Raw genomic sequence first — 22,702 nt, 5'->3', positions numbered from 1 at the left:
GGTTTAGGGTTAGGAGGGGGGAGAAGGGAGGATTAGCATTCTTACCACCGGGCATTGGGCTCTTCACCTGTCGGCCTGTCTGACCCCTGTTGGGATTTGAGCCGCCTGTATTTCAATCCCATTCCCTCTGGGTTTATATTTCAATCTGCCACTTTCAGGGTAGATGCACAAGGATATTTAGCCTACTCTGACTCTCCATCCAATCTGCAATCTATTCAAGTAGCAATGGAAAAGTAGAAGGGAGCTTAAATTGAGTTTTAATAAAGAAACTTTGATCCCTTCAAGGATTAAAAAGTCATTTATATTGCTGCTTTTGGTAACATAGGGAAAGTGCAGTACAGAGAATAGACAGTATATCTATCCTCCATTCCGCATTTTCCCTGTATTTCACCATTGATGGAAAATATACTAAGCCATCAAACAATATACATAATAATTAAAAATGAATTTTATACAGATATATATGAGACATACTAGGCTGTTGGATTAACTTCATTCTATATTGTTGTAGACCAGGACATATAACAGTATACTTCATTTGATCTAACATCATCAATAAACTTATATGGTGACTGATCAATCTCAAAAGGATAGCTGTAAGGTATTCATTAAATATGAAAAACAAATGCATTTTTTCCAACAAAATATTCTATATAGAAAACTAAAGGGAATATGAAAAAATAAATAAGCATCATGCAAACTATTACAGAAACGTGTTTATTCTATTGCAAGATAAAAGCATTTTTTTTTCAGTTAAGCAAAAATACAAACAACTTAACTGCCGCTATCAGAACTCATAAAAAAGTATAAAACAGCATAAAAACACAATAAGCGATGTAGCAATTAATGGTTCTGTAACCAGTGTTACATTAAAGCCTTGTTTATGAAAACCATTTACAACAAATTATTTAAACATACAACTCAGAAAGAAAATATATACACCTTACTTAGGATACCCTTTTTTAAATATTATACTGGTCATACAGTACTTGTAGCATTAGTTAAATTTAGCTCTTAGAATAACCATTTATTAAGTGCATTTCCCTTTGAAAAATACATTGTTTTAATATGAAAAGTGTCACTTAAGCACATTATATTCACATTCTTTTCTAATTCAAATGTATATGGAAGGGACACAGAACCAATCAACATACTGTTACAGTGCATTTAAAACTTAAATTTTGGTTGCTAATGAGACTTTTTTTTAATTATTCATTATAGACAGAAAAAAAAACTTTGGCAAACATCTGTGATTTACATCATAACATATGACAAAAATGCCATTAACTACGTTTGTTATACAAATGCACTTGCATGATTGTGACATTATCACTTTACAGGTAGTTACAACTGCATATGGTTTGTCTTTGTGAGTTCCCAATGCGGACAATGCATTGAGGTCCAAACACATTGCCGCGTGTCCAAGTTCACTCAAACTGGTCGCAGTTTTTTGTAGTTATTTCCCAGTGTGTTTTTTTAGACCACACAATTCACATATTTTAGGAAAAGCTTTAATAAATTAAAAAGGCATCACATGAAAAAAAAAAAAAAAAAAAAAAAGGACGGCTTTCTTTAGTTTTTTTTTAGAGAGGTGATTTTCAGGATGCTAAAATATGATACAGGTTATATTGTTCTTATTGCCTATCTAATAGACACTTAAGAGATTCACTTGGTCCATTATGCAATCTAGCATAACATGTTTAGACAATGTACAGCATATGCACCTTCCCTTAAAGAGATGAAAATATCCTGCAATGAAACCATTGGAGGATTAGAAAATACTGACTTGAGACAGCACTTGAGTCTGTGCCTGGGACTGTATCAATGGCTGATGGTGTTGGGATGATGGGGGTGGACTACTGATATGTGGGATGGGAGATGATATCTGGGCAGGTATTCCAGTTTGGGAAGAGACAGGTGATTGTTGTTGAGGAGACAACTGAGACTGATGCTGAATGTGTTGCATCTGCTGCTGTTGCTGCATCTGCTGTAGATGTATATGTTGCAGTTGTTGCTGCATTTGCTGTTGGAGTTGTTGCTGTTGCTGATGCTGAAGCTGCTGCTGCATGTGATGCTGAAAATGTTGCTGCTGCATTTGGTGCTGGATCTGCTGGTGCATTTGGTGTTGATGAAGCTGTTGCTGTTGCATTTGCTGCAATTGCTGCTGCTGCAGTTGTTGGATGTGATGCTGCTGGCTCTGCAGAGAGGGGCTCACTTGAGAAGAGGGTGGCGTGGCAACCATAGGTGCACCCATAGAGCTCATTAAAGGAGTTCCCATACTGGATGGCATGTTTGGTGCAATGGAGACAGAAGTCACAATCTGGCTAGATGGTAGTCTCATGTTTAAAGGTTTGGGTGCAATCGCCCTTGGAAGCGATTGCTGAAGATTCTGGGCTGCCACTGAGACTGCTGCATGCTGAGAAAGTGAAGAGTTGAGGAGAAGACTAGATGAGAGATTGGTTGATGCCAGTGTTTGCTGGACAGAGCGTATTGTCTGGGCCTCTGCCGATTCTGCTGCAGCCTGTTACACAAAGAAGCACATAAGCATACTCCATTAATGAGATCTAATTATAATGACATACAGTACAAAAGTGACAGGGATACAGCAGTATATTACCACACAAAATAGGTATGAACTATGACAGCTAAATATTAGTAGATTAAAATATTAAAAATACTAAATTTACATTTAATAAAGAATATCTAGGGTTTCAAACAATCAAGTACTCTAGCGATCTATGAATCCACCTGTGGTCTCAGGCAATACTAATTAATGGGCAGATCTACAATAAACTGTTTATTTAGGGATGACTGATATAACGATTATATTACTGTAAGATCATAATAAAAAACACATCTGTGAGGAAAAAATATTATACACAGAGTAATACATCTGTCTGTAATTGCCATTTTCCAACTTCTGTATAATTTTCTCCTTTTTCCCCTATTTTAGCCTCTCCCTCTCATCAAATTTGATTTTGGGCCTGATTCAAGGGTTTATGTACTAAGCCTTGAAGAGAGAAAGTGATTGGGGGAAGTCCCAACTGTTCTTTTTCAAACACAGCCTGTACAGTGACAGTTAGGAGCTGAGTGGCTGGTAGTTTATCACTTTCCAAAGCTTAGTACATAGACCCTTCAGAGTTGTAAGCAAACCGAATGACCTTGGACACACCACTGGAGTGGAGAGGAGCAGCATCCTCAGAATGCATTAAGTGTCAGCTGGGTAGACACAGGTCAGGCAGGCTGGAGATAAAGTGACACAGCAGGGGAGGTATGGAGCTGAGTAGACACGGGAGGTATGGGGCTGAGTAGACACGGGGGTAAATTTACTAAAGTGAGAGTTTTTAGAAGTGAGTTTTAGAAGAGATGTTGCCATAGCAACCAATCAGATTCTAGCTATTATCTTCTAGGAGGTGCTAGTTAAATGTTAAGTAGAATCTGATTGGTTGCTATGGGCAACATCACTTCTAAAAACTCTCACTTTAGTAAATTTACCCCACAGGGTCATATGCTGGAGAGACACAGGATTATTGGGCTAAGAGACACATGGGATAATGATGCAGAAAGACAGGAGGGATAAGCTTGAGCTACACAGGAGAAGGATGAGGCTGAGAGACACGGGGGGCAGTGGCTGAGTGACATGTGAGGCTAAGGCTGAGAGACACAGGAGGGATGAGGCTGAGTCACACAAGGTGGTGAATGAGACCCCAAAAATATGAGTGTGTTGTTTCCAAGATTTTGGTTTCTGTCCATGACCACGTGCAGTACTCCCTAAGCCACAGCATGTAAAAAAAAAAACATTTTGGGACAGTGAAGGGGCAGCAATGGCCAGTGTGTTAGCCCCAATTTCTGGGTGTGCTGTGGCCCATGTCTGTGTCTTGCAACACAGCTTCACTGGCCACAGCTACATGAAATACATGGCCATCCTGAGTAACTTGGGAGTTACTCAGATGGCTGATGTTCACACAAGAGATCCAATGGTTGCATCCTCAGATTGCACAAGGCATATTTTCACTATAAATCCCTTTAATTACCAGGAACAAATTCTACAATCCTAGAACTGAAAGATATTTCATAGCTCACGTCTGTTAAGTGAAACAGCCTTGTAGGGGGACAATTTCCCCTCCTATCCCCATGAATCTGTTCTTAATTTTCTATCCTTACAACAGAGTTGCTGGCAGTTTACTTTATAGAAGTGTGCAAGGAGGAGCTGAGGGGGATGATCGGCCTAACTCCTCTTCCTCGTATCTGCAACCGATGCCTTTCTACTTAATGGTTTTTATTTCAACAGATATATCGGCTTTGCAGATGTCCCAAGTGAGTACAGCTTGGAATTCACATAAAAATAAAACCGACAAATAAAGTATTTCCATTAAATGCATTAGCTTGCAGCTTAATAAACATCAAAAACTACAATGAAAGATGCATGTTTAACAATTGGTCACTAATGAATATAATTTAGTATTGAAAAGCTCACTTGTGTCAAAGTGATATCAGTGTGTGTACATTATTCGTGGTTATGTAATGTCCACAGTCACTGTGCTCTACATACAGTAGCATTACCTCCATGTCAGAATCCTAGTGCCGGTATTTTCCACACTGTGTACATAGTGATTGTTGATATGCCTACTGCATACCCATTAATTTATTCTAGAAGACCTTAATCTAGAGCAAATATGTAATAAATGCAACTTCAATTCTAAAATTTATTTTAGTATCTTTTCCATTATAAATATAACGATTTAACTTGGTGCAGTTTGTATAAAAATTAAAAAGATACCAACCAAACAGTCACAGCTATAGTTACTGTAACATGGTGCTTCATTGCTTGAGTTTGTTATGCACTTCTGTGGGACTTGTCCTCAGCATGTACAATCAATGAAAAATGCTGAGGATGAGTATCTTTTTAGGACTGCAATGTAATGCAACGTAAAGTAAACAAATAATTTTGTTTTGTCAAATGAACAGATGGAAACATGTTTCATTTTCAACTTTGGCAAAATGCAGTTCCACCCATGCTAGACAGTGTTATTTAGGGGTCTATTTACTAAGCAGTGTTAGGAGACAGAGTGAAAAGTGATAAGAAAGTGATAAGGTGCCAGCCAATCAGCTCCCAACAGGCTGTGTTTGAAAAATGACAGTTGGGAGCTGATTGGCTGGCACCTTATCACTTTTCACTCTGTCTCCTAACACTGCTTAGTAAATAGACCCCTTAATCTCCACCCACTATGCAATAAATCTACATGGTCATTATGAAGCCATGAAAAATGGTCGACAGCATTTTTTTTTCTCAAATGTACTCCAGCTGCACTTGGCTTGAAGTAGGCTCTGCCTCTGCTAGTTACTCAACTACACTCTATTATGAAGCTATGCACACCTGCTCTATTCTAAAACAATTAAAACTCAGATGCAATAACTACTTTCAGCAATATGACACAGGTTTGCTGAACCAAACAAATTAATGTTATCTTTAGCAGATGCTTAAGCTGATTGATAGGTTGAGGTTCCCTTTATTGGCAAAAGTGCACAGTAGCAGTGGAAAGGTTAGATATAGAGACTGCAAGACCAATGTAGGTGTACTCGCATAATGTACAATGTGTAGGGGTTAACAGCTTCTTGCAATGTAATTTTTATGGCTCACTAAATCTGTATTTGAGCAAGGGAAATGGTAACACTGAAAAGTCTGTAACGGAACACAGAAGCAAATGACTTATTTGCATAACGTAATTTTCTGTATTTCTATCTTTTTTTTAATTTCAGACACAAAGAACAGCAAATGGTTCCATAAAATAGAATATACTACATCATTCTACAGAAAGTAGCAATTGGCACTTACAATTCACATTACGCTAAAAAGAACACCATGATCTTGTACTACGTGTATATATATTATCACAAAATGATTCTTACCTTAGACACCAGGCTTGCTCTATAGGCTGCAAGAGCCTTTAAATATTCCTTTTTGGCAGCTTCTGTTTTTCTCTTGTACACCTTTAAGAAGAACAAGAGTGTGATGATGTCAGTAATTCTTTTATTATAAATTCTTTGTCAGATTGACAATAATACACCAATATAATGTTTTTAAAGTACATCATCAGTTTAAGAAAGCAAGCTAGGCATATGGACCATACTTGACTACTCTCTCGGAATGTCCAAAAGACTCTCCCGGAAGAGTAGGTAATGCTGTCGCATCCCACTTACTCCTGTGGTGAAGTGGACAGGGTCATGTTGACCTGATACATGACATCTTGCACACCTGCAGTAGTCCCTTACATCTTCCCCTCTAGGATCACTTAGTGGGGATTTCCAAAAAGTTGGCAATTATAATCACATGAGGTCAGTCTGATGACTCCTAGGATCTCTCAGCCAATGATCTGAGGAGTCTGAAATAAGTTGAACTGTCTGTTACTTCAGACCCCTCGGATCATTGGAGTTTTGAGAAATCATCAAGCAACCCCGCACCCAAGTGCTCAGTCTTTCCTTTCCTTTCCAGCAATAGAAGCTGACAAACTGGCAGCCAGTACCAGTGGTGGAGTCAGACTCATAGGAGCCAGCTGCCAGAAAGCAGGACTTTGAGTCTGTGAAGAAGCTGTTGTGAGCAATACTCCTCTTCCAACAAAATCCCTGGTCCAATCTGGGAATTTGGAGCATGTTTCCAAATTGGGTCAGACCACTTTCACACTGTGGCGCTGATCGAGGTTATTCCCAGATCATCACTGTTTACACTTCACCTGTGTTTAGTGGAACTCTTCCACTGGCACTTGGAGGTGACATCAACTGTAAGCGCAGGGAAATCCAGATCTCCCAATGCTATAAATGGAACCTTGGTCATCCAAGCAGGTTACCCGTTTACACTGTGCCTTAACCTGGGTCTTTCCCGTGTCCAACCCTGGTCGCTACCTCAGTTGAAATTCCCAGGTAACTAGACACAGATAATTTTTTTGGAACCCTTTTTTCCGTGACCCGGGTAGACCCAGAAATGACCTGGGTTATTGCGGCAGTGGAAAGGAGGGGGAGGGATGGTGAGCCATGGCCACTGGGGGGAGCACAGAATGTGTAATGATTGAAATGGAGGAGGGGGTAGAAACAGCAGCAGGGAAGCATGGGGCAGAAGTGGGTGTACTGAGCACAGACCCTCTGTGATGTGTTTGTTGATGGGGGAACAGGGGAGCACACAGTGTGTGATGTGGAGGGTGAACACACATTAATTACACACTCACTGTCTCTCCATAGTCACCCTCCACCTACCCCTTCCATCCTCTGCCTCTCTGGTCACCAACTTTCTCCCACTGCATCCCCCTGTCACCCATTGTCTCACTAGTAACCCTATGCCTGTCCTTGCTACCCCCAAAGCTTCACAGGTGGAACAAACTTAACATTCACATGCATTTATTAAAAACAGATGCAGGGACATGGAATCTGAAAGGACCTAGTCCCTGTGATGTGTAAGAAATGAAGACAATGCATTAGCGGTCACTTCACTTCTGTTTTGTACCCCTACAGTGCATGTGCATTCTGCTGACCATGCATGTGTGGCAGCCATTCTCTGGCAACTTGCTGGGGTCTTGTAATAATGTTTGTTGTAAGACCGGGTCCCAGAGCAAAATAGTTTGAGAACCTCTGCCTTAAAAATAATGAGCTTAAGAAAACAGTGACCTTCTATTTCTATTTTATATTATTGTATTTTGCAAAATTTTGACCGTTTATACTATTGCAGAATCGCTCATTAGAAAATCAACTAGCCCAGTGCAAAACTAGAGCAATCCTTTGATAATTTACCCAGTTCTCTGAATGACTGTGATTATGTTTTCTGACTTCCTGCCTGCAGAAGTCTGGCCTTTGCTAAGTATTTTTTGTACCATTCAACAAAGGACCCAGTTGTTGCTGTAGCTACAAATAGGCTTGATTAATCACCATCATTAAATCATAACAGGGGAAGTCTGGTAGAGAGCAGATGTCTTAGAAACTTGTACACAATGCCTTCATGTTACATTAACAGACTCCAAATAATAATTAAAAAAAAAATCATACACATTTACCACAAGACATTACAGTGCAGCAATTGTAATAAGAATGATAACAAGTATTTCAAAACACTGTAAATTTTAATTAAAGGAGAAATTCAATCCAAACTATTTTGTTCAGTTTTCATGTTAAGCTAAACTAGTGATTATGACTTCTCTGGATTGTGCAATTCTCCTGACCTAGGAGGTCCCCCCAAGCCTCCAAAAATCTAACACTGCTCTCCCTATGTGAACAGGAACTTCACAGGGAATGGGCAACAAAAACACTGCTATCTACACAATATAGGCCATCCCCTAGAGCAGGGGTTCCCAACCACAGTCCTCAAGGCACACTAACAGTCCATGTTTTAAGCACAGCCATACTTGAGCACAGGTGTCTTAATTAGTACCTCAGTTATTTTGATTTAACCATCTGTGCTCAAGCATGTATATCACGAATACCTGGACTGTTAGTGTGCCTTGAGGACAGAGGTTGGAAAACACTGCCCTAGAAGCTATGAGGAGAACAGTGCCAGAACAATAGAGACACGAAGGTAGATTCACTAAAGCTTATAAAAATGAAAAGTGGTTGTGCTTCCCAACCAATCATTTCTCTTTTGCATTCTAGAAATGATAGACTGAATCAGAAATGTTGCTTTGGGCACATGCCACCACCAGAAGCATTAAAAAATCTACCCCATGGGGTCCTTCCTTGCTCCAGCAGTTTTTCTCAACATGTTCAATATCAACAAAACCTAGACTTTGTGTTTTGGGTAAAATTTTCTATTTCAGATTTAAAAAAATATGATTTGAAAATATATATAGGACAAAAAAGTGTCATGGTGTAATCAGCATTTATAATTGGTAACGCAAAACTTTTGTTTAAGTTGTTTAAGTGTATGCGCCTGGAAGGAAAACATTTGGATCCCTTGTAGCCAGGGCATGAAAAATGTTGGCATTAGGCTGTTGGTTTCTACCATGCAGATCAAGAAGTAAATTACCTGTTTTTGCTCTTCGCCGAGGCCATCCCACATCGAGGCAACAATTTTTGACACTTCACCAAAAGTAGCATTGGGGTTCTGACCTTTGATTGCAGCTTGTGTATCTCTAAAGAACAAAGCATATGCCGAAACCGGCTTTTGGGGTTCATTGGGGTCTTTCTTTTTCTTTTTCTTTGGAGTTTTAGGTTTCTTGCCAGAATCCGGGGCAGCTCGTTTCTCTCCAATCATCTGAAAAAATGCAATTTAATGTATTTTACTAAATCTATTTTTGGTATACGAGTAGAAGGTTTGAAAGAAAATATATTAAGTTCTATCTGTATCTTTTTCAAATCTTTCAGGATTAATAAATAAATAGTAGCTTGTTTTTTTAGTGAAAATATCATGAGGACCACCAGGCCAGTTAATTAATTACATTTAAATTTAAACTACTGTACAATCATTCAAGTTTTTAATTAAATTAATTGGAAATAAGTAGACATTATGCTTAAACATAAATAATTTGTATATTTATAAATAATTTGTATATGTCTACCTATTAAGGGATGTTTGAATGTTCATGGACAAAATCGTATATCTGAGTGCATGAGTAATTTACAATGTACAGTTATTAAATATATGACATGCAAGCAAATCAGTTACAATTGTGCGTCTGGTTCTTCCTTTAGTGCCCAAGTTATTATTTAAATTAGTTGTTGGTGTGGGCTGTCCTGTGTACTAATATTAAGATTGCTGACTCTATACCAGCCATTAGTCTCAATAGTTGCGAGACAGTTCAATTTTTTGCATCCAAAAGGGGGTTTGATGTGACATCACCAAAAAGTATGATTTTGTCAGGAATGATCAGACTCCCTAAGTTTGTTGTTGTTACAAAGTATCTCAGCACATTGAATATGATGTTACCAGTGCATGGGATGCTAAAAATCTCATTAATACACATACATAATAAATTTGTCCCTACAAAAAGGATAACTTTTACATATTATTAACACCGGTGAATATATATAGATGTAACAAAGAAAATGCAATTCATGTTCATTTAAAGTTGGTCGTCTAATGTATAATAGTGTATAATAGTGTGTAAGTGGCACTCTGGTGGCATAGATGTTTTGTAGAGAGTTTCAACACTGATAAAAATAAAAGTAAAATTAAATTATATTTAAAAAACATAAGGTAGTAACCCATGCTGTTAACTTATTTTTAACTATAAAAGTGCATTACCTCCAAGCAAGGGAGCAGAATGTTACATAGCCCTACTCTCACCCTGGAGCTCATATATCTCCTCAATGCAACTGCAATATTGGCATTGCAGGCAGAAAACTGGGCCTGTGTAATTAAAGGGATATCAGCAGGAGGTGGTTTGGTATTATATGTCGACGTACAGAATATTGACATTCAATATGTTGACATCATAATGTCTACATGTTCAAAATGTTACATTTACAATGTCGACAGTGACATGGCAACATTTTCAGAATGTTGACATTGTGAATTTCGACAGTATTATTTTTAGTTTAAAAGTAACCCTATTTGTGTATTACCCTATGCACGTCATTATTGTTACAGTTGACATTCATAAAATTAACATTATGTCAATGTCAACATTGTTGATGTCAATATTTTATCTGTCAACAACACTCTGAATGTCAACATGTTGACATGAAGCCACAGAGAACCATGCAATCATGGATATTGTGGCTTCTCAGTCATACTCTTGCTCACACCTAGAGTCTATGTACTAAGCCTTGGAGAGAGAGAAAGTAGATAGATATAACCAATCAGTTGCTAACTCATTTTTTTAAACACGACCTGTACGGTGACAGTTGGGAACGTATTGGTTGGTACTTTATATCCACCCACTTTATCTCTCCCCAAGGCTTAGTACATAGACCCCATAGTTCGTTGCATCCATTATAAAGTGATTAACTACAGTAAAATGTTCATGAGCTTAGTTGGTAATACAGCTTTTAATATCAAAAGGTGTGTGGCAGCTTACACTACTATCTATTTATACTATGGCAATGCATGTCTGGAACAGTGGCATATAACGGGGTTGGGGTGTGGCACGACCCTTCCCATAACTGTATACTGGCTGTTGTTGGTCATATTTTGGCCTTTAAGATGAAGAAAGTTAAACAATGTAGCACATTCAATATTGTACATTACAATATTAAACACTGAGTGGCCCAGAATGAAAATATACTAATGTTACACACCCTATTTGTGTCATCTGCATCCTCTTCATTGACTGAACTGGAAGGAGACGGTGTTGCTGACTTGCTAGCTGGAGGAGAAGGAGATGTATGTGGAATGGGAGTTCCACCAATATTGAGACCTAATTGAGCGCTGAGCTGAGACTGGTTTATGGTGGTGAGTTGACTTTGAGACATTATTCCTGCCCGTGCCACGTCAGACATATGTACCAGTGACCTCATAATCAAGGAATGATCCTGGCGATATTGGGACATTTGAGTCTGTCTTTGATCCTGAAAAGAAAAAGAATAGTGTGTTTACAAAGGGAAACCATGCTGATCACAAAATGTAGGTTGCAACAAAAACAATTATTTAATTTTTGAAAAAAATACATAACATAATGATTGTATAATGGCAATATTATTTTCAAAGCTACTATAAAATATTTTTCATGTTAAAAATTCAAGGACAGCCTTGGAATAATATATTTTTTCTAACCAGAGAATTCTCAACATAAACTAACTGAAGGTTCTAAATGCTTAACTTATTGTAGACTAGATATGTTTTAAATAGAGATGTCTTATGAAGAGTAAAGAACAGTGCTTACTAGTCCCACTAGTAATGATTGAGAGCAACCAATATATTTTATTGCACTGGAATGACATTTAAAAAAAAACACTCTGCAAAATTATAATGTTGAAAATTCAGAACTCCAAACACATCCATTAATCAGTAGGAATGTCACACATACACCAATAGGTTTGTTTTTTCTGTGTCAGTTAAATAGTAACTATAGATATAATACAAGCTGTTTGTATATGACAGGTGAAATAGTATGTGCTATCTTTTCAGCAGCTGGGGAAGCAATTTCTATGTAAACTCAACAATAGAGATAAGCGTGTGTTCAATGTTTGACCTAGCTGGCTAACTGATCTAGAAAAAAAAATAAAAAAGGAGAGTGCTTGCCAGAGCAGATCATATGATCAGTTTATCAAGACTCAGTTGGTATTAGAATGAATTGGGCTCCACAATACTCATTTCAATTAGGATCGCTGATGAGAATTTAACTATAAAGAGAACTAGTTTTAACAAATAGAGACTGCTGATGCCCCGAAATCCATTTGGAAAGATCATAAAAGAGGAATGTACAAAAATATAACCTCTTTGACTTGGATTAAAATAAAAGTAGTCATCACTATTAACAGCTTTATTTTCATGTAGTTTAAAGTCAGTGCCAGAATAGAATGATGCTGCGCCTTGTGCCAGCCCTGCCCCAAGTGCATAACATTGCACTGACGGGCAAGGCATCTGCAGGATGCTCGGGGGTGCTGTACAGGCTGCGTGCCTAGAGTGTACAAAAGATGCTCCGGGTGGCACTGTAACAGCTATACTGGCTGCAGGGTTCTGTTCTAGGTACCCTGCTAGCCAGATGCAGAGACCATTGGGCAGAGATGGTGCAGTCTAGTAGGGATCAATATAGGACAATACGAGCTACTTAATGCTTGTTTGTAAAAGAAACAATTGCTCTTTTAGTTTTACCTAATATTACATATTATCTTGATATTTGGTAATGATTTTCAAACTATAATTGCTCATGAATTTGTTCCAAAAATTATTAAACTTCAAGCTGCTTAGAACTTGTTCCATTATATAGGATTTGTTATATATATATTTTTGCAGGATTACCAGTATGTATGTAATTTAATATGTTGAAATTTTGGAAGAAAAATATTTCTGTATTTTATGTGAAATAATAAAAATAATTATACTAAAAATATTGTGTATTCTGGAAGGGGCTGCATTGCTCTTAATAAGCATTCAAACATTTTTCAGAGCATTCTGATTTGCATTCTAAACTATGAATAGAAGTAGCAAGACTTTAGAAATCAGATCTGGCATGTGTTAATTTACTTGGCTTGACTAAATTTAAAAGTCAAAGCTATAAATTGACATGATGTAAAATAAAATGTCACTTGTATTGGAACTTAACAGGAGGTAATAAAATGCCCATTTTCCCAACATGCTCTGAAATGACTGCTGCGAGAACAGCTTCTACTGTACTGCTTATTCCTATCGGTTATGTTATTTTATTTCTAGTGTTCGTTGCATTTAGAAAACATAAAATGGTAAGAAAAATAAAGCATACAGTCTGACAGATCTATGTCCCCAACAAGAGCTACATTTTGATAACATGTGATAGATGACACATCATATATTTCAAATTGTCATTATTCATTATTTAGCCAACAAAAAAATAAATATGAAGACGTTATGTGCGAAAAATTAAACACACCCCATGATGCTGCCTTATCACTATTCCAGATTGATGAGGAGTTATAATAATTATCTGACATCATTAGAGATATATATATATATTCCCATAGGGATGGTGCTAACACAAACAAAAATATATTAGATTCAATTCCTAAAGATTCTGCTTTTACTATAGAGGTGGCAGCAGTTCCTGATGATAATATAATGAAGTACATCTGATTGGCGGCACTTTTTTTTTTACACATCTTCATGTTGGTACAGTTTATGTTAAATAAATAATCACAAAATAAAATTTGTCACAAGAGGGTGTTTATCAAACTTTAGGACTTAGGAGCTCATTCAGACCCGCTTGCAAGATGCGATCGCTCGCTGGCAAAAAGGGGCCAGATATTTTAATTAAGCGCTCGCACTGCATCGCGTAAGGATGCCCACTACGTTTTAGCGAGCTACGGCAAAGTGCGCTTGCAAATGTCTGTAGACGCCCCCTTGCCACTCGCAACACATGTCATATCCGGGAATGAAGGTTTAATCGGGACCATCGTGAGCCATCGGAGCTGCTCGCAGCCCTTGGGGTTGCCTTAGCCTGCCGCAAGCACAGCGATCAGCGCTGGCTGAAGTACATGCAAGTGACATGTACAATGATGCTACTTTGCTAATTATGCATGCCCTTTAAACAGCGTTTTGGTGGCCAGACATGCCTGCATTCGCACATCCACTCCCCCGTTCACAAGCAACTTCCCCTGTTACCTCCCACAAACGGCACAGTCACTCAAAGCAGCAACCTGATAGTGTCTTACGAGCTACCAAAATCAGATCGCAACGAATGGTTTGCGCACTGCGAACTATATGCATGCGCAGATGGGTGAAAATCGCTCAGATCGAGCCTTAGCGAGCGGATCTGAATCAGGTCCTTAGTGAGATCTAGATGATTGTTATTTATTTCTTAATATGTAAATACAGAAATGTGAAAGATGCTTATCATTAATACATAGAACAATTTATATGGTAATGAGCATGGACCATTGCTTTCTTTTTGAAAAAATAAGTAAATGTATCAGTTTGAATTTGTCAGGATCATTATGTGAATTAAATCTGACCAGTCTAATTACCATAAAACATTTCATTTAATTTATCTGTAGGATAGTTTCCATGTGCACAGTTTGATGGCTGGAATGTTTAGAAAGTCATTTTTGTATTCTAGCAAAGTCCTTAAGATATCCATTAATACTATGTTGGCTAGTAAGTATAGTAATATATTGAATCTCTTCGCACTGGACTTGTGATTACAAAAAAATATATATTTTGGAACTTGTTTGGGTGTGCTGCTGGTAAAAAGAGAGAGATGTTGCCTATCCTCTTGTGATAAATGGAATTTGAGAAGAAATTTACTGCACTCACCCTTAATGGATAGTGTATGTCTGGTGTGTATATACCAGTCTCTATATAGGATAAATCACTGTCTAAGTATACACCATGGACTAGAGTGTAGTATTAATCAATACTTTACTATATCATCATAAATAAAGGTATGTTACATGAATTAAATCAATATCTCGAACAATCATAACATGAAACAAGGTAAGTGTACACATGAAAAATCAAAAAATAATAAATCAAAAATCAATAAATGGAAATAATAAATAAAAAACATTAATAAAATATAATGAAATATGCAAATGAGAGAACAGTATAATGATATCAATCGTCAATGGTACTAGTTGGTGTCCACTTTCTCTGGGTTGCTCCCTTGATAGTTGGACCGATTGAACCAGGTATTTATAGTGTCTTCATGTCTGTTAAGACAAATATAGATTCAAGAGAAAAGTCTAAAAGTCTAATTGACTTGTTGCAGAGGCGTCCCGCTGATACTAATAGATGGTGAGTCTTTCTGACGATCAGCGTGGTGCAGGACAAGTGTATGGCTGGTAGGTTAGAGTGAACTTGCGCAGGGCTGTATTGGGGTCTCCAGACTGTGTCACCTTGCCAGACTGCCGGGCGCGTGAGTGCGTCTTGTGGAGGGATGTGCCCGGGGCAGGGTGGTCTTGTAGGTGTTACTGCCTGGGGAGGGGGGAGTCACTGGATCGGGCTTGGAGAGAGCCTTTCACTGGGTGCCCCTGCCACTATGGAGACTTACCTGTTAGTCCTTGCGCTGTCTGTCTCTCCGTACCAGGGTCCTGTTACACTGCTGGCTGCGGCGTCTCTTGCCTCCGTCTTCTTCCTTGTTGTTCCGGTCACTTGACTCCCGTGGAGCTGGCGCTCATCTCTGCCTGGGTTCCTTTTGTAAGTGGGGTAAAATGTGGTATAACAGCAATGTGCCCAATGTGTTTTAGGTTAGTTAGCCTTCCTCTGGTGTTGTGAATCCTGATTGCTGTTCAGGTGGATTTATAAATCTTTGAAAATGCTCTTATTGGGTGTCCATAATTGGTTAATTAGTCAGGTCTTCTGGTACACTAAACCATGATCTTGCGGTGGCCATTTTCTTGGAGTTTGAGTCTGTAATGCGTTGGTCCGCATCTGAAGGGTTAATCGGCCATTTTGGATTGGCCTCAGTGGATCTTAAGGATATGAATACATATATAAGATGCTGCATTAAAATGTAATCAGTCCAACTATTAAAGGACCAACCCAGAGACAGTGGACACCAACTAGTACCACTGACGATTGATATCTTTATACTGTTTTCTCATTTGCATATTTCATTATTTTTTATTTATTATTTCCATTTATTGATTTTTGATTTATTATTTTTTGATTGTTCATGTGTACCCTTACCTTGTTTCATGTTATGATTGTATGAGATATTGATTTGATTCATGTAACATACCTTTATTTATGATGATATAGTAAAGTATTGATTAATACTACACTCTTCTCCCCGACTGGCTAGTTAAGTATAAATGACAGTCTGATCCCCAAATTGACTCTCTCAATGTAATGAGAGCTCTGTCTACCTTCTTGTGCATTTACAGTTTACACCCTTTGAACACTGTATTCACATTTTAAAAGGAGCAGCAAATCATACAATGACATTGATTAACCAGTCACCCCTACTGAATAAGTTTTTATTATACCTGTATACAGTTCTGCACCCTGTGGAATTATGTTGTAGTGACCTATAACATACCAATAGAAGATATTTTCTTTGGAGTTCCTCTAATAACGATTTAAGTATGTCAAGTGGAATTATATTTGCAAACCCTACCAATCAGGGTCTGTAAATATGCATAGCTTACTGTATATGCATTAAAATCTGCCTGATCCCTGCCATATAGACCAATATTATAAATTTCTAATGAAAGTGGTGCACACCTTATGAAATGGAATATTTAAACTAGGGTTGTGCAGGCTCGGATAGGTTCGAGTTTGCACGTTGAGTTCGGATTTTTGCCTCTTTCTGAGTTCCGTTTTTTTGGAGGGAAAAATCCGAACTCAACGTGCAAACTCGAACCTATCCGAGCCTGCACATCCCTAATTTAAACCAAATCTAAGTCTTACTCAGTTTGTTTACATAACAGAATCCTTGGTCATATACTCCTTTTATGACCATATATATTTTTAGATCACTGTCGAATAGAAGTAGGGTTTTTTGTATATGTATGATGTACATTTTTGATATTTTGTATATCATAGTATACATATAAATATATATATTTATTCCAGATAAATGAAAAAATAGGAGCTTTAAGCAGTAGCAATGTATTCCTATTTTATTATAACATTTACACTAATTATTTGTTGCATATTCAACACCTTAGATTAGTATTAGTAATAATTAGTAATATTATTACAGTATATTGACATAACATTAAAAACAATAATAATAAAGTGCATTGACAATCAAAAACTGTCTAGAGGTCTAAATGCTGATCTCCCCAATGTCATTTATGTCTATAAATTCCGTTAGCAAAAAAATCAGCTCTCTCTATTTTGTTCTTATAGCCATTTAGCACCATTGCTGTATATCTCGGAAGGTGTGTAACTGTGTTGCATGTAATTTCCATAACATCTATCAATCTCAGCTTGAAATAACAAAAACCTTTGGCTGCTTGCTGGTGATAATCCAAATCTTCTGCAGAAGGAAAGCCACAAACAAAAGAAGCAACCTCACACAAGATGAATGATTACGGCCTTCAAAAAATGTAGTTGTACTGTGGCTGTTAACCATAGTAATAAACATCTTCATAAAAATAATAAGTGCTTGTTTTAATAGAATGTTCCACGCATTAAACACATTAATGACCCATGAAATAACAGTTTTATCTGCAACATATTAGACAACATAGCCCAACAATGTATTAATTGAAAACGAAAATGTGCTCATGTTAGCTAAATATAAGGTCATAAAGAGTAGATAGATATATGAGCCAAAGCTTAAAATACTGTATATATCTCAGCAAAAATAGTTTCTCACAGTCCACATTTATTATACATTGTGATCTCGGAATTATCTGTTTAGGATATATAGAATTTATAACCAAAAGAAATTCTGCTAAATTGTTAAAAATTACATGTGATATTTATGTAATATATTTTTGTCAATTAAATGTTTTAATGCATACACAGTGAGTTCTGATGACATCATTTTGAAGTCACCAAATTCTGATGTCATCCTAACAATTTTCATTAGAAAAATGTGTGTCACAAGAACAAATGCACCCCCTATTGTAATTTATATGGCAATTAGAACACACAGAATTATGTGACCTGTATAAAATGATTGGGATCACAGTATTGCATTTATACGGATACAGAACTTCAGGACTGGTAAAAATCCAAATAAATCACACTTGAAGTATCTGATATAGGCCAGTATTCTATTAGTCGTGGTAATTTGTTGTGGCTAATTTAACTGGTGGGGGCTATCCAATTAGCTCCACAAGCCGGCATATATCGGTGATTGTATTTCACCCAAACAATATCCCCCAAATCAGCCCCATTTTCGTTGCCACGATCGCGAAAATACACAGGCTTCATGGACCCTGTGCTTTGGACGAAAACAGGTAATTTTTATCTGAGAGAAAAAACTATTTACATGACTAATAGGATGCCAGCCATAAAAGATGAGCCTTGCTGGTCAAACACAGATTATAGGAAATATACAATTTTGGGGTAATGGTGAAAGATGTTATTTACTAATGTTACAGTTTTTGTGTTATGGTAGGATGCCATAATATTATGTATAATCACTGTTTTTTATTTTATTTTTTTAGCAAACATTGAAAACTTGTTACAGTAAACCAATGGCTACCAAAACTTTAATACACCCCCCTACCAGGAGTTTACCCTTATCGGTTGCTATAGGTTACGGTACATTTTCTTTTGTTAATCAATCAATAACCCTGTGACTGAATATATTTCTACGTTACCAGACATCACTGAAATTATAAAATGTGCCAATACTTTTAAGTCAACACCCACAAAATTGCATATTAATTTGAAACACCAAATTCCCAAAGATCCTACAATTTATGAAAATAACTTAACCATTTCACTAAATTCTATTTATGAAGATTCCTTTGGTGTAGAACCTGTGAAAGTCAGTCTAATTATTTTCATAAGATACTAAAATCCATCCATGATTATTATGTGCTAATGACATCCCTTCATTTCACTTAACCTGAATAAAGAATTGTAATAGCTCAACATTGACGTAAACAACATGTGCAAGGGTTAAAGTACAATGATTACAACAGCTGGTTAGCTGGGGAATGTTTTCTGTGTTGGCATATGTAGTTTAGAAAATTTATGTGTTTGCTATTTAATATCTGTAGGGCACACATTTGAAGTATTCAGTATGGTTATTGATTTTGCGTAGTAGTGTAAGAGACTCGCAGATTATTTATTTGTATAGAAAATATATTTTCATACAAATTCCCCGGATCTGCCGAACAAGGAGGGTCTCTTCCCTCATGACCCTTGCAGTTACCAGTATAAAGTATCTTCAGTTTTCCTCTTCAAATTTTTATCTCATCAATGCCATTTGTCGTTATACATTTGCATGATATACTAAACATAGGCATAAATTAAATAATAAAATATATTCAAATATATCAGTTATGATGGTTTCAAGCCCTCCAAACTAGTTTTCCTAACATTTGCCTAATACAGCAACAACCAGTACTACCTAATCTTGGTCTGGGATCTCTGGTGTATGACTGATGTGACAACAACTGAGAACCATAAAATGGAGAGATCTATCACAAAGACTTGAATGCCAACAGCTCCTGTTTGAACAAGTCCAATGACCTATTATGGGTGGCCATGCTTGCTATGGCACACCCACACCCCCAATCTGCCACAGGCATATACCAATTATTGGATAACTATGTTTTAAAGCTGTATTGGATTTCTCAACAGTCTAGAAATGGTAATCTGTGTGTGACTGTGATGACAACAAAGTATTTTAGGGAAGTACTCTCTTGTAAGTGGATAGTTTTCAGTTTTATGCCACAGAGGTATGGTTACACTTTATGCCTCTGCACACACGTTGTTTATTGTAAGAAAACTGGCAGATTAATTCCCCATGATCCTAACTACAGTAACAGGTCACTGACAGGATCAATAGTTTCCTAGTGCAGTGTCAAAACAATTAGAAAAATTAGAAAACACAGAGCAGGTATCATACTTGATTTGAGTATTCCTGATGTCCATTCTCCTAGTCTACCCTACAAACCTCAGTGAAATTTATTTTAGAGAGTTCTGGTTAAGTCTTCATAAGGATTTCATTTTCTATGAATTTTTTTATAGACTTTTACTATATTTTATATAGTTCTTGCTAGAGCAGTTACATACCTTATTTGAAGCACCCCTGTTTTTGTTGTCTTTTTAGATAAAACTTTCTCCTATGCATGTGTGCTGTAAATTCCTGCTCGCATATTTCACGTGCTCCCTTTCTAAAGTGTAGATAGTTGTACTTTATTTTGCTTCCAGATACTTGTTTAGAAGGGGGAAAATGGGAGGAAGAGAAGAAGGGATGGGAGTGAAAATGGTCCATTGAGGTCCACTCCCAACTGCCTGCCCCAGAAACAAAATCACCAGGCCTCATATTTACTAACATTGCATTTAGGTGCACAATTTGTACTGAACCAACCTAATCCCCAATACCTTTCTTCCAAATGTAGTACACCTACTGTATATCGGGACAGATTGTGTGATCACATCATGGGCATAAAATGAATAAATGCTGCTACAAAATGTGTCTTTCTAGAAGCATTGGGATGGGAACTCCAAAATGTTGCTACACAAAGTTCTAGTTACAACCCTGTTGGGAAATATGCCCAGGGCAACTAGAATATATTTAGTGTTAATGAGACAATAAAAGCTACAGTAGTGTCCAGTGTAATTTTGTATGTAAATGCAATGTTAGTACATGCCTCCCACATAAGTGTCTTTAGCCAAACAAATAAGAGTATTTTCACATTAAAGGGATTATGAATCAAGCCTTGGAGAGTGATAAAGTAGAGTAGTTGCCCGAAGCAACCAATTGGTTTCTGCCTGTAATTTAAATGACTGTGCTTGATAAATGACATTTAAATGCCGATTGGATGCTATAGGCGACTTTTCCTCTTTAATTCTCCCATAGGCTTGATACATCTTCCTATTAGTTTCCTTCATACAACAGACAAGGGTTTTAGGCTAGTGTCCCTTAATATGCATAAGGTGCAACATGGCACATGACCACATTGAGTAAATGTAACACAACATAATAGATTTGCTCCAACCACTAAATAGTGTGTGTAAGTGCTAACTAATGGGGGGTATCCACTTGTAGATATACAAATGACAGCACGATTACAACATTGCAATCGTGCTGTCATTTGTATAGCTAGTGATGGGCCTAGACTGAACGTTCACTCGTTCAGTCCCGGCACATCCCTCATCCCTACACATGCTGAACCTGACGAGATCGTCAGGTTGACCAGCATGTATGGGCGATGTCGGATGTCAGAAGGGACCAGCGGGCACGCGCATCGCTGGTCGCTTCCGACCAAAACATGCCCGATGAATGCACGATTTGCAAGCGATTGCACGATAACGATGTCGTTATCGTGCAATCGCTTGGCTAAATCGCTACGTGGATACCCCCCATAAAGGCTCCCAAATAGACCTGCTACACCATTCATCTAAAATAAACTTGCCCAAGCTATGCTTATATATAGATGGTGATGCATATTTCGTGCATCTATTTGACCAAAATGTTTTGATAAAAAAAAAAATATATATCTTCATGTACAAATATCTTCTCTGTAAATATATTTACCCAGCTTTGGGCATATTGTGAGATATTTGTCTTTGTCGTATGAGGGAAAGTGCACAGGCGACATTATTAGAAATGTTTTCTCTCATTTAGTACGGTAAATCTATTTTGTTTTTAGAGTGGAAGATAAAAGGTCCCAAAATAATAAATTTTACTGTCTTTTTTGTGTATTGAGGGGAAAAATATTTCTAAATTGATCAAAGCGAACCTTCACTTACGTACAACAGACTAAACAGAAGAGAATGTTAACAAGTTCAATTTCCATTCAATCACCACTGCTGTTCTGAGAAGTGTTTCATTGCAGGAAAGAAATAAAAATAATCTATATGGTAATTATAAGGACAAATTCCCAAGTAACTTTCAACTACATGAAAGGTCAGTTCTATTCAAGATATTTTATCAGTACCCTGCACATACTTTCTGTCCTGTCATTTTAAATCTGAACAGTATTTTATTTTCCCATTTAGAGCTACCTGCAGAATTAAGTACTTAAGCCAAATAAGAAAAAAAAAAGGAAAAAGAAATGTTGAATTCTGGCATAGGCTATAATAGCACATAGATAAATCGTTCAGCTGTTCACTTGCAAGCCTCTGGGGCAGCAGATTTTTCTTTCTCCTAGTGCACTGTGGGTATTCAAAACTTGTTCAACATGATTCCATTTCATTTCAGGCACTGCCTGAGAAAACTAAATTACCGAATCAATCATACAGAAGGTCAGAGTGAGACTTCATTACAAGTATTGCATGCTTGCATGAATATCTTTCATTTATGACTGACCCAAAATGTCACAATAGCTGTCTTGTAAAAATAATCCACTTTTTGAAATTGATGTAGCACTGATGTCAATACTGCTCAGCAAGCTAGACAGATTATTGGGAGGTGTAAAACAAAAGGGGGGGTTTATAGGAGCACAGATGTAGTTATATACAAATGATATCGTTTGGACATCTAAAATCATTACATTAAAAAAAAGAAAG

General features: G+C 37.3%; 1 protein-coding gene across 1 annotated transcript in view; it reads right to left on the bottom strand.

Annotated features, from left to right (window-relative positions):
* Window positions 1-721: 721 nt before the first annotated feature.
* The window catches only part of TOX3 (TOX high mobility group box family member 3), a 142,448-nt gene continuing 120,467 nt past the window's right edge, over window positions 722-22,702 (bottom strand). Inside the window, exons 5-8 of the mRNA XM_088471948.1 lie at window positions 11,218-11,487; window positions 9,005-9,232; window positions 5,911-5,991; window positions 722-2,521 (exon numbers count right to left, since the gene is read on the bottom strand). Coding sequence (XP_088328074.1) covers window positions 1,772-2,521; window positions 5,911-5,991; window positions 9,005-9,232; window positions 11,218-11,487 — 1,329 coding nt within the window. The 3' untranslated portion in view covers window positions 722-1,771. The remainder of the gene's footprint in view (window positions 2,522-5,910; window positions 5,992-9,004; window positions 9,233-11,217; window positions 11,488-22,702) is intronic.

This window comes from Taudactylus pleione, unplaced genomic scaffold, assembly GCF_031769625.1.
Source record: "Taudactylus pleione unplaced genomic scaffold, aTauple2 ptg000117l, whole genome shotgun sequence".
NCBI lineage: Eukaryota > Metazoa > Chordata > Amphibia > Anura > Myobatrachidae > Taudactylus > Taudactylus pleione.
The sequence above is the reverse complement of the archived record's forward strand: the minus strand, read 5'-3'. Positions and strand labels throughout refer to the sequence as shown.